The sequence below is a fragment of the Eumetopias jubatus genome, unplaced genomic scaffold (genome assembly GCF_037043125.1).
Source record: "Eumetopias jubatus isolate StellerSeaLion01/CBP00866 unplaced genomic scaffold, mEumJub1_p1.0 scaffold_16, whole genome shotgun sequence".
Lineage (NCBI taxonomy): Eukaryota > Metazoa > Chordata > Mammalia > Carnivora > Otariidae > Eumetopias > Eumetopias jubatus.
This window is the reverse complement of record NW_028274822.1, coordinates 36,567,492-36,582,385: the sequence shown is the minus strand read 5'-3', so window position 1 is coordinate 36,582,385 and position 14,894 is coordinate 36,567,492. Positions and strand designations below refer to the sequence as shown.

Sequence of the window (14,894 nt, the reverse complement as noted above, 5' to 3'; positions counted from 1 at the left end):
TTTTCTAATATGGAAAGGGTGGCCTCCAGTCTGAGATTGCCTGTGGTAAAAAGGACAGTGCCTGTTGAGTTCAGAGTAGACCTGTACACTGGAGCAACTGCTTATCAGTTAAAGACAAAACACTCCTCGTGGTATTTGAAGGCCAAAGGCCAGAGACCCAGGATTCTTTCTGCACAAATGTAAACAAAATTATTCTTTAAAAGAAAATTCAGCTAGGGGAAAAGCAAAATTGTCTGAACTAATTCTTCATCTTAAATACTATCAACACAAAAGATTCTGTTTGACTAATTCATCATGGGCCAAAACTAAAATCAAGCAAAGAAAATCCTATGTACCATGAAGAGAGTATTTCTTTCTCCATCCATTTCGATTATAGGGCAAGGTCAGTGCCTTGACCGTAGGGCTCCCTGGAAGTGGGCCCTCCAAGTAGGTCATTGTGCTGCCTGCCGTTGGTCCTGTCCCACCACTCATGATAGTAAAGCTAGGCACGCACAAGTCATGTGACAGTTTGGTGCAGGATCAGCAGGTGTTAAGCACAAAGAGGATACAGTTTGGAATGTGGGTCAGGAGAGTGATCTTCAGACATCTGTGGGGCAACTATGCAGAAGAGAGAGGGATCAAAAAGAGTTTACACAAGCAGAAGTTAAAAATGGAAAAGTGTTGCTGTCTGTCAGTGGTGTAGAATGCTTTGCAGAGTACTGTGTCCTCTTTTTTAGGGCATCAAGCAGAGTTCTGAGTGTCCATTGGTGGGAGATGTTAGAGATTTCCTGAGAGGGGCCCAAAAAGGCATGGTGATGTTGTTGATGATGGCCGAGAGCTAAAACAAACTGATTTGTCTGCCCCATGCCAAGCCTTTTCAAAGTGCTCTTACCAAAAAAAAAAAAAAAAAAAAAAAAGAAAAAAAAAGTGCTTTTACATATGAATTCAACCCTCCTACAAGGTGTAGGTACTGTTATCGTCCCATGTAGGGGTGAGGAACGTGGGACCCAAAGTCACATAACAGTAAGTGATGTAGCTGGAGTACCACCCCGGCAGCCTGGCTCTGAGCGTCTCTAACTCTAGCACATTTGGCTTCTGATGACTTTACCTCCTGGGGGAGCAAGTAAAATCAAGACATTTTGGAGGGAGCGACTCAGTGTTCTCTTTTAAAGAAGAGAGTCCTATTAGTTGTCAGGGTAGAGGGCATTCTTGGTAGACTAGAAGTAATAGCATCTGCACATTCCCACTCACGCTGAGTGAAGGGGGCATCAGGCTGAAGGTAGAGGGAACAGTTTTTATCTGAGCTGCTGTTGGAGCAGGTGCAAGAAAAGAAGATTAAGGCTGATAGGGGGTGATGTGTGAGTGAAAGCTATACCAGGCTCAGGACAGACGAGGTGTGTGGCTTTGCATCTGGTGGCATTACAGGAGGAATGCTGGCCTGCTTGTTTGATGGAGGTGCCCTTCAGTCCAGGTACGGGGCATGTAATCATTGGGTTTTGCCAATGCTTCTCTCCCCTTTTTCTGCCACATCTAATCAGTCACCAAGTTCAGCCAAGTCTGCTTTCATCTTTTTTGGATCCCATCCCTTCTTCCTTAGTCCCACAGTTGTCACCCTCGCTGCTCTCCCTAATTCTTTATGAGGCTTGCATACCTTTGACTCCGGAACCTGACACATACATTATAAGAAAGAGGAACTGCAGATCAATTTTTGCAGAAGATGTATGTAAAAAAAAAAAAAGTCATGATATCAACAAATAGAACCCAGCTGTATATAAAAAGAATAATACAACAACGAAGGGTTTATTCCTGGTATACAAGGTTGGTTTAATATTTTAAAAAAGCAGTCTTTGTAATTCATTGCTAATAGAAAAAGGGGAAAATTACAGGATTATCTTTTTATGTGAAAAAAAAACATCTGACAGAATTTGACATTCTTTTATGATAAAAAATTCTTGGCAAATAAGGCAACTTTGATAAAGAATACCCACACAAAACTATGGCAATCTCATACATTTCCCTGATATTTGGAAAAAATAAAGGAATACTTAAATTCCTCACTTCAATTTAATGTAGTATTGGAGTTCATAGCCAGGGTAATAAGGCAAGAAAGGCATGAGAATTTGACAGCGATACGCACAACTGTCATTACTTACGGATGATATGATTGTCTACATAGGAAGTCTAAAAGAATCTATATAAGAAGTATTACAGTCAATACATTTGGAAAAGTTGCTAGATACAAGGTAGATTTTTAAAAAATTATACCATCAAATAGAAAATGAAGTTTAGAAATTGATAAATGTAACGTAGCATCAAAATTATACCAGAAATAAATTTAACAATAGGTATGTAGGATCTCTTCTGAAAAATTACCAGACTATTAGGAGATATTAAAGAAGGATGGAATAAGAGTAGATCTAAATAGAGACTATACCAGACCATGGTGTGAAAGACTCAATATGTAGATGTCAGTTCTGCAAATTTGTATATAAATTTAGTGTAATCCCAAACAGTAGTCCAGCAGAGTTTTTATGGAACTTAATAGGCTGATTCAAAATTCTCATAGAAATGCAAAGGGCTAAGGACTTAACACTACCAATGTCAAGATCTCTCATAAAACTATAGTAAGTAAGATAGCAAGGTAGTCACACACAGAAAAATTCACCTTTGGTAAGAAAAAGTCCCAAAACCCACAGATATTTACCTGATTTATGATAATGATGATACTGATGTGGGGGAAAAGAATGACCTTTTTACTAAATGATTCTGGGCCAGTTTATATCCATATTGAGGAACAATATGTCTAACACCTCACGTGATGTACAAAAATCAATTCTGGGTGAATTGCAAATAGAAACATGAAAGGTAATAAGTGTTTAGAGGGATACACAGAGAATACCTTTAAGACCTTGGTGTAGGCAAAAAATTTTAAAACAAGATGCAAAGGGCACTAACTATCAAAGAAAAGGGCAAATAGGACTTCATTAAGATTAAGAACTTTTGTTTATTAAAAGACACCATGAAGTGAATCCAAAGGCAACCCACAGGGAAAAGATTCTTGCAACACATTAAGTATGACAAAAGACTTGTACCCAAATTATATAAAGAACTCCTACAAATCAAAAAGAAAAATACAACCTAGGTTTTGAATAATGGGCAAAGTACTTATACTTCAAAAAGAGGGTATCTAAATGGAGGACAACCTAAAAGTATGACAAAAGTGCCCAGCTTCACTAGTCATCAGGGAAAGCAAACTAAAACCACAGTGAAATGTTAATACAAACAGATTAGATGGACTAAAATGAAATAGACAAAAAAATGCCAAATCTTGGCAAGGATGTAGGATAGCCAGGATGCTCATATATTACTTACAGGAATGTACATTTTAAGAACACTGTTTAACAGTCTCTAATAAAGATGAACCCAAGCGACATGAGTACAGAAATGCCATTCCTAGATACATACTGCATAGTAATATATACATTGAATGAAAGACATATACTACAGTGCTTATAATAGCCCTATTCAAAATAACCCCAAACTGAAAAGTGCCTGGTTATCATCAACAGTAGAATGGCTAACTAAATTGTGGTCTGTTCATACAAGGGAGTATTATATAACAATGAGAATGAATCCTCTTCCGTGGCACATAACAACGTCAATGAATCTCCCAAACGTGCTGTTGAACAAAAGAAGCTGGACATTGTTCCTTCTAGACAGAAGAAAAACCAGCCAGGCTAATCTCTGCTCTTTGAAGTGAGGTAGGGAAGGGAAGCAATTGGAAGGGAGCATTAAGGGACTACTGGTTATAAGGATGTGATTATTTTGTGAAACGTCCATGATTTGCATACTATTCTGAATGTACCTCATACTTCAGTAGAAAGAGAAAACACGAGTGAAGGACAGTGGGGGCAAAAGAGTTAAGGATCTTGGCAAAATGATGCCTGAGGTGGGGAAAGGTAGATTGGTGAGGACTGACGGCAAGAAGGAGATGGCCACGTTGATAGAGCAGTTGAGCTCCAGTGGGAGGAGAGGAATGAGAGATGGGGCTGAGTGGGGGTTTGTGGTCGGGGGTGGGGTAGGAAATTTGGATGTAAGTTTTCTAAAGTGGACTGGTCCTGTCTGATGGTGAGGTCCAGAGTATGAGGGGCCGAAGTGAAAAAAGGTGAAGGTCACTGGAGTTCAAGAACACAAAGGAAGGAGAAGTCCAGAGGGCCTGGGGTAGGTATTCCGTGTGGAGCGTGATATGAGTCAGGTGTTGACAGGGCTCAGAGCCCAAAGGAGGGTAATGATTTGGTTATCAAAGTCTGTACTCATGTCGCTGCAAGGACAAAAGCCAAGTTAAACTGTCTTAAGCACAAGTGAGAATTTATTATCTTCCATTAGTGAAAGGCTAGGGTAGAGCTTCAAAAGTACTGGATCCAGGTGTTGAAATTGTCATGGGATGGCTACCTGCAACCGCACCCCCCCCCCTCCCGGCCTGCCACCAACTCTGCTTTTCTTGGGTTGGCCTTTAGTGACAGGCAGCCTTCCTCCACTTGTAGCTCCACAGTTCGGGTGCCCTTACGGTTACTCATCCCGGAAGGCACCCAGAGAAGTCCCAGGGGTGACACTGCTGACTCCACTCAGGACCATGTGTCCATGCTCGAAGTGGGAGCGGATCAGCCCCCTGCACCACGTTCCCTGGGGGCAAGGGAGTAGACGGTAAAAACCGTGTCCCCCATGGAGGTAAGTGCCAGATTGGCCTGACCCCCGGTGGTCTCTAAGCCAGAGGGGTGCGGGGAAGTGAGGACTCTGTGCTCTCTACAGGAGCGGGATGTCGCCAAGAACACTCACCGCGTGACTCCATGTGGAGGAGGCAGAGTGCGGCAGGGGCCTGCCCTCGGCCAGAAGCTGCTCTGAACTGCCTGGTGCGGGAGGGGTGCAGGGCAGGGGCATCTGGCCCACCTGACAGAGAAACTTGGCCTGTGCCAGCTTATTGTATCTCTACCCACGTTTCATTGTCCTCATCTCAGAACCGTCTCCTCTCGCCTAATGGACCAAGTGTGTTCTTTCCATTTCAGCCAGCTGGAGTGTTGTGTTTTGTTTTGGTTTTTAAAGCTTCATCTTCCTGTTTGTCATGCTTATCTCACTTTCCCATCTCGTGTCTGCGCATTTCTCTTTTCCTCGCCTTGTCTCAGGGAAGAGGAGAAGGAGGAAGAGGAATGGCCAGTCATGGAGCCCGATTCAGAGGAAGAGAGAGAGGACGATGCCCCCTGTCAGGGCAAGGACAGGTACTGAGCCTGGACCCTCCCAGGCTCCCACTAACAGCCTGAGGTTCCTTCCTAACAGATGGTTTGCAGCCACCTTTCAGAGATCTCCCTTCCTCACTTGGCTTCCACTGGCAGTCTTTACCCTGAACACAGGGCCACAGAGTGACTAGTTTTGTAGAAACAGCTGAGCACGTGTTCATCAGAGAACCGCACTGTCCCTTCCTGACCTTGCTTTATGGAAAAAAATCGCATAACTGGTTTTCTCCCTGCTGTTCCCTCCCTCATTAGTGCTTTGGCTTAGGTTGACGCTGACTAGAAAGATGTTCATGTCTGCTCGGAAAATGTTAGTAACCCTTTCAGCGTTGTAGGAAGGATAATTCCATGTGTCCCCTTCTTCCTACTAATTTTACCAATGTAACAGTTGCTAAAGTGTGTGGGTAACAACTATGTTAATGATGCAGGTTGGTTTTTTATCCAAATGGACAGGAGTACTTTTCACCCCATGCAGCCCAGAAAATTTTCCCATTATCTATTTTCACCCTGAGAATAAGTACCATGATTCTACAGCCTTTTGAAGGAGTTTACTGTCCTCTGCTAATACTTTTCAAGTATGCATTCTTTCTATCTTCAGGCAGCGTTAATAGATACAGAAACCTTGCAGATATTTTTTTAATTTTGTAGGTATTTTCCCCAAACGATGTGTTTATAAAAGATAAAAGTTGATCACCAGTAATTTCATCTTCTAACACTACACTGCAAATTGAATATTTTTACTGGTTTTCCACAAATAAGCAAAACAAAAGAGATCTTGGATAAATTAGGACGAAACATCTTTCTTACAAACTTCAAAATCAGTGGGATTCCTTGCTGCTTGGCCTCTTTCTCTAGGCCACCAGTGCACAAAAAAGGGGTCGTTTGACGTGCTGAGACACCCGCCATTCCCAGGGGCCGTGGAATCCTCTCTGATCCGACAAACTAGTGATTGTTTCCCCGCTTTGGAAATGTCTGGGAAGAAGCCAGCAGGGTGGGAGTGTGGAGGGAGGAAAAGAATGACCTGGTCACAAAAAGTGAGCTACCCATGTCAGAATGAGGGGGGAGAAAGATTGTCATTAGCCACAGCCCCTCACCAATGGGGAGCTGCCATGCCTGGGGGTAATGATACCCAGCAGTGCTCTGGGGAGGGAGGAAGTTTGGTTGATAGTCCCACCTTAGGTTGAATATCAGCCACCAGAGATCCTGTAGACCCTCAGTGAATACACTGGTCTGGCTCTGTATGTGCTTACATGTGCGTGGTCTGTCCCACCCACACAAGCCCATCGCCCTCGGCTACTCTCATGATACAGCACCTCCGACCAGAAGGAAGAATCTGGCTAGAAAGGGCAACCTTCAAAGCATCCCTCTTGATGTTGTGCTGTCTTTACATAGGGTTGTTATTTCCACGGGTAAATGGTGGTTTATTGTTCTGTAAGGTCTTTTTTCTATATGATCTGATGCTGGAGGCATCCTTGTTCAAAATATAGTTAGGCTTTCAGGTTTTAGGAAATAAAGTGGTGCATATGTAACACCGGGGCATATTTAACTGCCATCCCCTCATCCAGCCAGGGGAACTGCTATGTCCCTGCCCCTCTATACAGAGGGAGCTCCGAATTTGAGGTAGAAAAGAAAACAGATCATGTCCCTTTCCCGAATGGGCATGGCTGGGAGTCAAGTGCTCCGGGAGAAGGACCGTGGTTTTGAAAAATGCAGAGCTTAACAGAGGTTCTCTGGTTATAAGAGTGTACGTCCAAAGAGCTCAGTGGTCCAAATCCAGTCCTGTGAAAATGGAAAAGTTTTACAGCTGTGGCAGAATTGGGCTGCCTGAAGGAGTCCAGATGTCTAAGGCTTCGTCGTAGAGGTGGGTGGTGGAGAAAGTGTGAAGTGGGCCAAATTTGACTTGCATGTGCCAGTCCCTCTTTTCTGGCTGTTTGCATTCCTTGCTGGCATCCCCTCTCCTTTGTCCTTTTCCATTCCTCCTTTTGAGGAAGCACCTGAAAGCAGGGACCTAAAGGCCGAGGCTTGGGGAATCCTTCTTCCTCCAGGCTGGGCTTTTTAGGAGGAGGGCAGAACCTCGATTTGACCAAGAGAAAGAAATGAAGTTCAAATCGTGGAAATTCAGGTGCCGGTACAATCAGTGGGGAGAAACTGGGGAGACTGGGGAGCTGTTGAGGAAGAGCCTTAGGGGCTCCATTAAATCCCCACCCAAAAGCGTCTGAAGGCCCAGAGGCCAGACTGATTTGCAGGAATGTGTCGTTGCGTTCTCTCGACAAGTCTTGCCTCCCAGATTGACAAGCCCAGGCGCCGGGATTGTTGGGAGAACAAAAGCTTCTGGTGGTGGGCTTCCATGCTGCGGTTCAAGCAACAGCTGATTCTGGAGTTAGGTGACCCTAACAGTAGTGGGATTTCTGTGCCCTGTTTGCTTTCCTAACCTTTGCTTCCCTCTCCTTCCCTCACTTCCCGTCCTCCCGGCTGGGTCAGCAGAGAGGCCAGACCTGCCTCGGAGCAGAGTCCCGCCAGCAAGGATGCTGCTCCCGAGAGCTCAGCCCTCTCCAGTGCCACCTCGCAGGGAAAGTGGCTTCCGGCCAGCACTGCGGTGGGGAGTCCCTTGCACAGCGGGTCCTCCGGGGCTGCCCTTCTGTCACCGCCCTTGACCCCTGTCTCGGCCTCCCGGCCTTCCTCCACTGCACCCGGCCCCCCGAAGGCATCACCGACCATAGAGAAGCTGCCCTATGTGCCCCACAGCCCTTTCCACCTCTTCTCCTATGACTTCGAGGATTCGCCCTTGTCCGCCAAGGAAAAGGAGGCTGAGTCCCTGAAGGAAAGCAGGTAGATCTAGCCTCCTGGAGGCCTGTGTGAACTTCATCCAGGGAAGGAGACACAGCATGTTGACCATACCTTCTGGCTTGCCTTCGGCTGTGTTCGTGTGGATTCCAGTCCAAGCTGAGGGCAGTTGTGGCATAAACTAACTCCCTAACCACTAACTAACTAACTACCAGTGTTTAGGCAAGAGGCAGAAGAAAATTGTCATCCGTTTGAATCAAAGAGCTCTTCTGCAATAATACAATTACTAAAAGTGGACTTTTAAGCATATGGTTTTTAAAAAATATGCATGGTCTGACAAAATCTATACATTTTGCACCTACCTGTGTGGGTCTTGTTTGACCTGCAGAATGTAGCGAAGTGTTCTGCCCTCTTTCCGTGCAGTGTTTTGAGTGGGATTTTCCTTCCTTTAACAGTCCCTCTGATTCTCTCCATTTGGGCACGTATTCTGCCTGTGAACCTTACAACTTCCGGTCTTTCTCTTCTAATAGGTGGGTGTCTTTATTTTCTCTCCCTCTTCTATTACTTCCTCTTTCTATTCTAATGTGTGCGTTTTTCTTTCAAAGATTGCTCATGGCTCCCCATGAGATGGCAAGCAATTGCAATTTGAATCCCTTCACAGGCATTGGTGCAATTACGTGACTTAAGCATGAGCGCTGCGATAATTCTTGCAAAAATTGGAGAGAGGAGCAGAGGGAGGGGGGTGTGCAAATCAGAACGGCGCAAGGAAATTTTAGCAGGGCTTGTCGCGTGCCTGTGTGCCTGCCCTTCACTGTTGCCTGGCTTAGGAGTTCTCTGCAGGGTGGGGAAAGGGGGACGGAGGGTTTAAATATTTTGAAAAACCAATTGTCCCAAATCAGTGATTGATAATACCGATGGCTTCTCCTATCTTAGAGTAATAATCATTGATTATTACTTCCCTATACTTCCCATGAAATTAGCATCTTAAAGTATTACTTAATCCTAAGAGGTAGGTTCTGTTACTAGCCCTTATTTACAAGGAGGAAACTAAGGCACAGAGAGCCATGGAAATGGGGAGTGGTTTCTAACCCAAGCATCCTGCTCCAGGTTCTGATCCTAACTTGTAGGTTGTACAGGCCTCTCTTTTAGGCAGTCTGTCTCTCTCCTTCCTGGGGTCATCTACACAGCAACTCCAAATACCTGAACCCTGGCCGCTCCCTGTGACGGGTTCTTTGGGCAAGTCCTTGTCAACAAAATGTTTCTGCCAGAGCCTGTATTTGGGGGACCCTCAGCCTGGGTGCCCAGCAAGAAGTTACACCTTGTTTTGAATGAAGGCGAATGGGATCCAGACCTGAAGAACCACTCTTTCACACCACAAATAGGACCAGTTGCAATGGGCGTCAGATACTTCATCTAATAAATAGGAGAATTAATCTAGAACTGTGACCATCAGCCTTTCATATGACCTAAGAATATTTTGACACTTCCCTCAAAGTTTTTTTTTATTAAAGATTTATTAATTTAGGGCACCTGGGTAGCTCAGATGGTTGAGCATCTGCCTTTGGCTCAGGTCATGATCCCAGAGTCCTGGGATCGAGTCCCGCATCAGGCTCCCTGCTCCTTGGGAGCCTGCTTCTCCCTTTGCCTCTCTCTCTCTGTCTCTCATGAATAAATAAATAAAATCTTTAAAAAAAAAAAAGAATACTTTATAAAAAAAAGATTTATTTATTTAGAGACAGAGAGAGCGCGCGCGTGTGCACATGGTTGGGGAGGAGCAGAGGGAGAGAATCTCAAGCAGACTCCTCCTTGAGTGTGGAGCCCTACCTGGGGCTCGATCCCATGACCCATGAGATCATGACCTGAGCCAAAACCAAGAGTCAGAGGCTTAACCAACTGGGCCACCCAGGCGCCCCATACTTCCCTCAGTTTTAAATAGCCTGTCTCAAGTTTTTTGTTAGGAGTTTAAACAGTTGTAAAAGATGTAATTTGTCTATTGTATATGTGCTTTAAATTCCTTTTTGTCAAAACCTTGGGGTTTCAGATTTAAATGATTAAATTCTGGGAAACACTTGTGTATGCCTGATTGGCAAAGCCTGTTCTCAGACGAATGAGACTGAGTTTCTGTCAGAAAGGCTGACTTCACGTTTCAGTTCAAATATGCGCATATCCCTGTGACAACCACCTCACTTCTAGAATTGAGAAGCAAAACTGGACAGACTGTGAGGTATTTGGACTAATTGCTCAGCTATTTCAAAAAACCAACAGAGGGAAAAACGAATTATGCTTGTTTTATTACCATAATGTCATTTAAACACAATTCCCAGGTAGGTGGGCAGGTAGATAGGGGGAATGCGTGAGGCCTCGCTCTGAGTTTAGTCCTGGATAAAGTGGTGCCTTCTCCTTACTCAGTATTTCTTAAGGGGATTCCCTCAAGAATGAGGCTTGTGCACGCTGTTCCTTTGCCTGGCACCCTGGAGGTTTTGCCGCTCAAAGCACTGCCCCACGCTGATTTGGCCTGGGTGAGGATGTTGCTTTCTTTCCCTCAAAGTGGAAGGCCATCCTGGAAGGGGAGGCAGGAGAGGAGAACTTGGAGACCTTAGGAGTGGCCACAGGCAGACCCATTTTAAGAAGAGAGCAGATACGGAACTCATTTCCTCTTGTTTCTAGGTTGGCTTGGTTTGCCTGCAGGAGTGTGTGGACTCCACTTTGAGCACCTTCAAACTGCAGGTTCTCTAGGAGTCTCTCGTAGGTCTCAAACTGTGGGCTTGCTGGATCTCTCCCGTGATTTTTATGGAGCGCCTCCAACACGGCTCTTAGGTCCTCCAAGAACAGTATCTATGTGCAAGTTAAGAGCTGTACATTTGCCTGGAATAAAAATAACTTGGCAACCTCATCTTCCCCAGCAGGGTGGTGGTAGCCCATGAGGGTGATTCTGGACTTTCTGCTGATGGTCTCACGGCCTCTGATGGGGCTTTCCTGGGCCCAGGTCCTTCCCACTTGGTCATCGCCACTGCTTATAGTCTTGGGGGATGGGAGTAATAGAAACACATAAATCGCTGTAATGAATATACACATAAGAGAAACTGCTTCATGCTTGTGCATGAAGATTGCCCTAAATTTAACAATTTTTTATCTTTTGTCTGGCAGGAATTTGAATGCTGTATAAATATTGTTTGTACCTATTAATTTTCTGATGTTCACTCACTGTGGTTTTCATGGAGTCTGTACAGCTCAGTGGTTGACTGCCATTGAGCCGGTTCTAGTAGATACCAACCAGTTAGTCCGTGTAAAGCACCAAAGGAAAAACGTACAGTGAATTGAGTGAGTCATAGGAACCAGTTCATTGGGCTGAAATTGAGAAGCAAAACTGAATGGACTGTGAGGTTTTTGAATTAATTGCTTGGCCATTAGAAAAACCAAAGCAGGGGAGAATATGCATTATGCTTGTTTTTATTTCTATCAGGTCATTTAAACTCAATTTTAATAAAGTAATCCTGTTATTAAAACATTCTCCAAGATGTCCACTTTTGGTGGGAAGGGGATTGTTTCAGATGCTTGTGTGGAGTAACAAGCTGAGTGTCCAGGCGGCTGGGGGATGCAGGGCTGAAGCCTGAGCACAGGGGCCTCAGCTCCCTTAGGACTCAGAGCTCCTGATGGCAGCCTGCTTCCCTGCCCACATCACAGCGCTCTCTGCCTGCTTCTCTCCCTCCTCTCCTAAGCTTTTTTCTCCTTTCTCTGCTGCCTCCTTTTTTTGTATGTTCTTTTCACCCTTTGCTTTTCTGCCCTCTCCATGCCCTGTGGTTTGGGAGCATTCTCAAAAAGTCAAACCAACCCTCATATGGAGAAGCAGTGAACCTGTTAGACACAAAGCACATTGGGTTGTTAAAGAGAAAAGAAAAGGAATGCCCAGAAACCAAGTCCCATGAAGGTGATGCGTTAACTGAGGAGGACAGTAGAGTAAGAGTGTGTGATCTGAGTCTTCATCTGCCTGGTGGCATGCCTGAGTACTAAGCACAGTCCTGACATGTGATACCAAATACACAAGAAGAACGATAGCTAAGCAGACCAGACTTAGCAGCACAGGATAGATTTGGGGTAATATAAATATTTTATTTACCATTATAATAATGTAATTTATTAAGTCAGATGGAAAATATATCTATATTGCACTTTTTAAAATAGATGTCCAGTTTTTAATTTTTTTCTATACATAGCTTTTGATCTTTGAGAATATTTTTATACAGTTGTAATCTAACTTGGTATGAATATTATTTTTTGATGTTTTACTTCAGCCTGTATATAAACATGTTCCCTACTATCATGTACAGAATTAGCAGTCATTTTTAATGGTTTTATAATATTCCATTGATAAATAATAGATTACACTTTTCAGCCATTCTTGCGTCGTTACCTACTTGGGTAATTTCCAGCTTTTCCACTATGATCTTAATAATGTTCCAGTGACTATCACCATGCATGACATTTTCAGTATGTAAGTAACCATAAGGTTATGTTAGCTTCCTAAAAGTAGGCTTACTTCTGTGAAAAGATACTCACATTTGATGTTAACTTGCTTCCCAGAATGGTTCCCATGCTGATTTCTGTTGATGGGAGCTTGGACTGGATTCACTGTGTGCAGGAAGGTCCTTGAGCCCTTATATCATAGTGACCCATGGGATCCCACACACCCAAATACAGAATCCCCAACCAGTTTAGGGAAAGGAGTCAGCCCTGCCTTGTGGCTGAGTTGGTTGAGAGGCAGAGCTCTTTGAATCTCATTGTAACTAATCATGAGTGTCTGCTCCGCAACTCTCCTTCCTCCGCCACGAGGGCTTCAGGGGATTATTTGTTTTCTGGGAAAACACTGAGCGATACTAGCTAAATGCAAACTGCTAAAGGACAGCTATTTGGAAAAACAGAAAGAAAGCTCTAGAACTTTACAAATCCTGAAACTTGTGACAGATGACTGGGAAATGATAAAGGATCATTTAGACCCAGTGACTGTACTCTTGGTTCAAAAGAAATACTGGTTGAAAACGTGAATACATGTACCTCTGGTCAGCAGATCAGTCCAGAAATTCTGAGGACATTTTCTCCTTGGTCATCGGGCACGTGACAAGATGACATTTAATGAATGGCATTGATTTGGAAATACCTAAAGCAGAATTTTTTAAAAAGACATTTGTTTAGCTTATCATTTGGTATTTTCTACAGATCTCTGATGGATTTAACATTAGCTGTAGCACCATGAGAGGCATGAAGAATCTTCATATTTTCAAATGAAAGTAATTTGGACTTTTTGTTAGCAAAGAATTTTAACATACATTTAACAAGGAAATAGGGTTTTACTTCAACCCTTTGTCATAAATCCTGCTGCCTAACAGTGTTGGCCTTGAGAAACCTCTCTAAATGAGAAGTAATCAAAACAAAGCAGTTAGTAAATCTCTTTAAGTTAGGATAATCACTAGCGGTATTAGCATTTCCAAGCCTGATTTTCTTGCAAAAATTACGATAGTTTGCTAAATGTTATTCATTTACTGACTTGTACTCATCTCTCTGTCCTTCCACCCTCTTCCCCACCTTAAACTTCTGCACTGTTTAGATACAGCAGCCTTGGCAACACCTCTCATCACTCAAGACCTTCTGGATCTGCTGTGCCCGCCACCCCCACGCCATCTCTCTCACCCCCAGAGGAAGCCAGGCTGGAAAGGTGGGTTTTATAAGAAGCATGCTGAGCGCTTCACTGTCCTCCAGGGAAGGAAATCAGTTTAAGAGTGACTAAAGGAAAAGTATAAATAAAAAGCATAATCTGAGGTATTTTCCTTTACATTATGTAGTCCAGACGCATGAATATCTTCTCTTTGATACTATCTCCAAAGTAAATATTATATTAGAGGTAATATTTGTTATTATTGTCTCATCTCCTTATAAACTTTCCATAGAAAGTATAAAAATTTTTCCCAAATACATAAATGTGAATGCTTTGATTGACCTATGAAAAACCAGTCTAGATTTTGTGTAAGGTCTGCATTTTGTCCTATAAACATCAGTTTTTGCCTTTGAATGATTAATTCCATATAAATCAGGGGGTAGCGGGCCCATTAAGGTCAATACCCTAATGTAATTAATCCAGGACCTACCAGAAGAGAAAAGAATTGCACGGGTCCATGGAAGGAATGTAACTTGGCAAGAGTATTAGACCACTAGAAATTAACTAATTATTACTTCTGGAAACCAGTGATTGCACAAGGATGTGTTTACAAGGAAAAGGTAAGACCTGTAATTTTAGAACAATTAAAAACAGTTACCCTTATATGGCAAGAGTGCTGAGTTAGAGAAGACTGGCCAGGTTTCCAACATAATCACTGGGAAGTTATTTAATCCCTGAAGGTGAAATACCACTTATGCCAACTCTTACCTTAGAGGGTGGTTTTGATGAGCCAATGAAAAGGTACCCATGAAAGCACTGTGTGAACCCCACCATGTGGGTCCAGTGCGAAGTGACAATATGTCATAAGATAGAACATCCAGCGGCTCATGAGCTATCAGAAATCTAGACCGGAGCAATTCACAGAGATAATTTGCCTCAAATCACGAATGTAAAACAAACTCAACCTGTATTCCATACTTTGATCATCTTCTGCATATTCTGAAGTGTGTTTTGTCGAGCGTGGCTGGTGATTCGAGGTTTGGCTGAGATGGAGAGCAGGCAAGACCTTACAGCCCCAGGAAGGGGGGCTGTCCAATAAGCTTTATCTCACCACCCATCACATTAATCTCCAAGGGGCATATAAGCTCCATGTTGTCAAAATCTCAGGTTCCACAGCCCAGCATGGCTCTGGGCTG

At 43.6% G+C, this 14,894-nt stretch overlaps 1 protein-coding gene across 7 annotated transcripts in view; it reads left to right on the top strand.

Annotated features, from left to right (window-relative positions):
* FHOD3 (formin homology 2 domain containing 3) overlaps positions 1 to 14,894 on the top strand; it is a 453,128-nt gene that overhangs the window by 326,677 nt on the left and 111,557 nt on the right. For 3 of the 7 annotated variants that reach the window (XM_088019284.1, XM_088019281.1, XM_088019282.1), the window contains 4 exons: positions 5,160 to 5,252; positions 7,746 to 8,093; positions 8,504 to 8,578; positions 13,651 to 13,758. In XM_088019284.1, coding sequence (XP_087875410.1) covers positions 5,160 to 5,252; positions 7,746 to 8,093; positions 8,504 to 8,578; positions 13,651 to 13,758 — 624 coding nt within the window. The remainder of the gene's footprint in view (positions 1 to 5,159; positions 5,253 to 7,745; positions 8,094 to 8,503; positions 8,579 to 13,650; positions 13,759 to 14,894) is intronic. The other 4 variants (XM_028098361.1, XM_028098360.1, XM_028098359.1 and 1 more) reach the window with 3 other exon arrangements.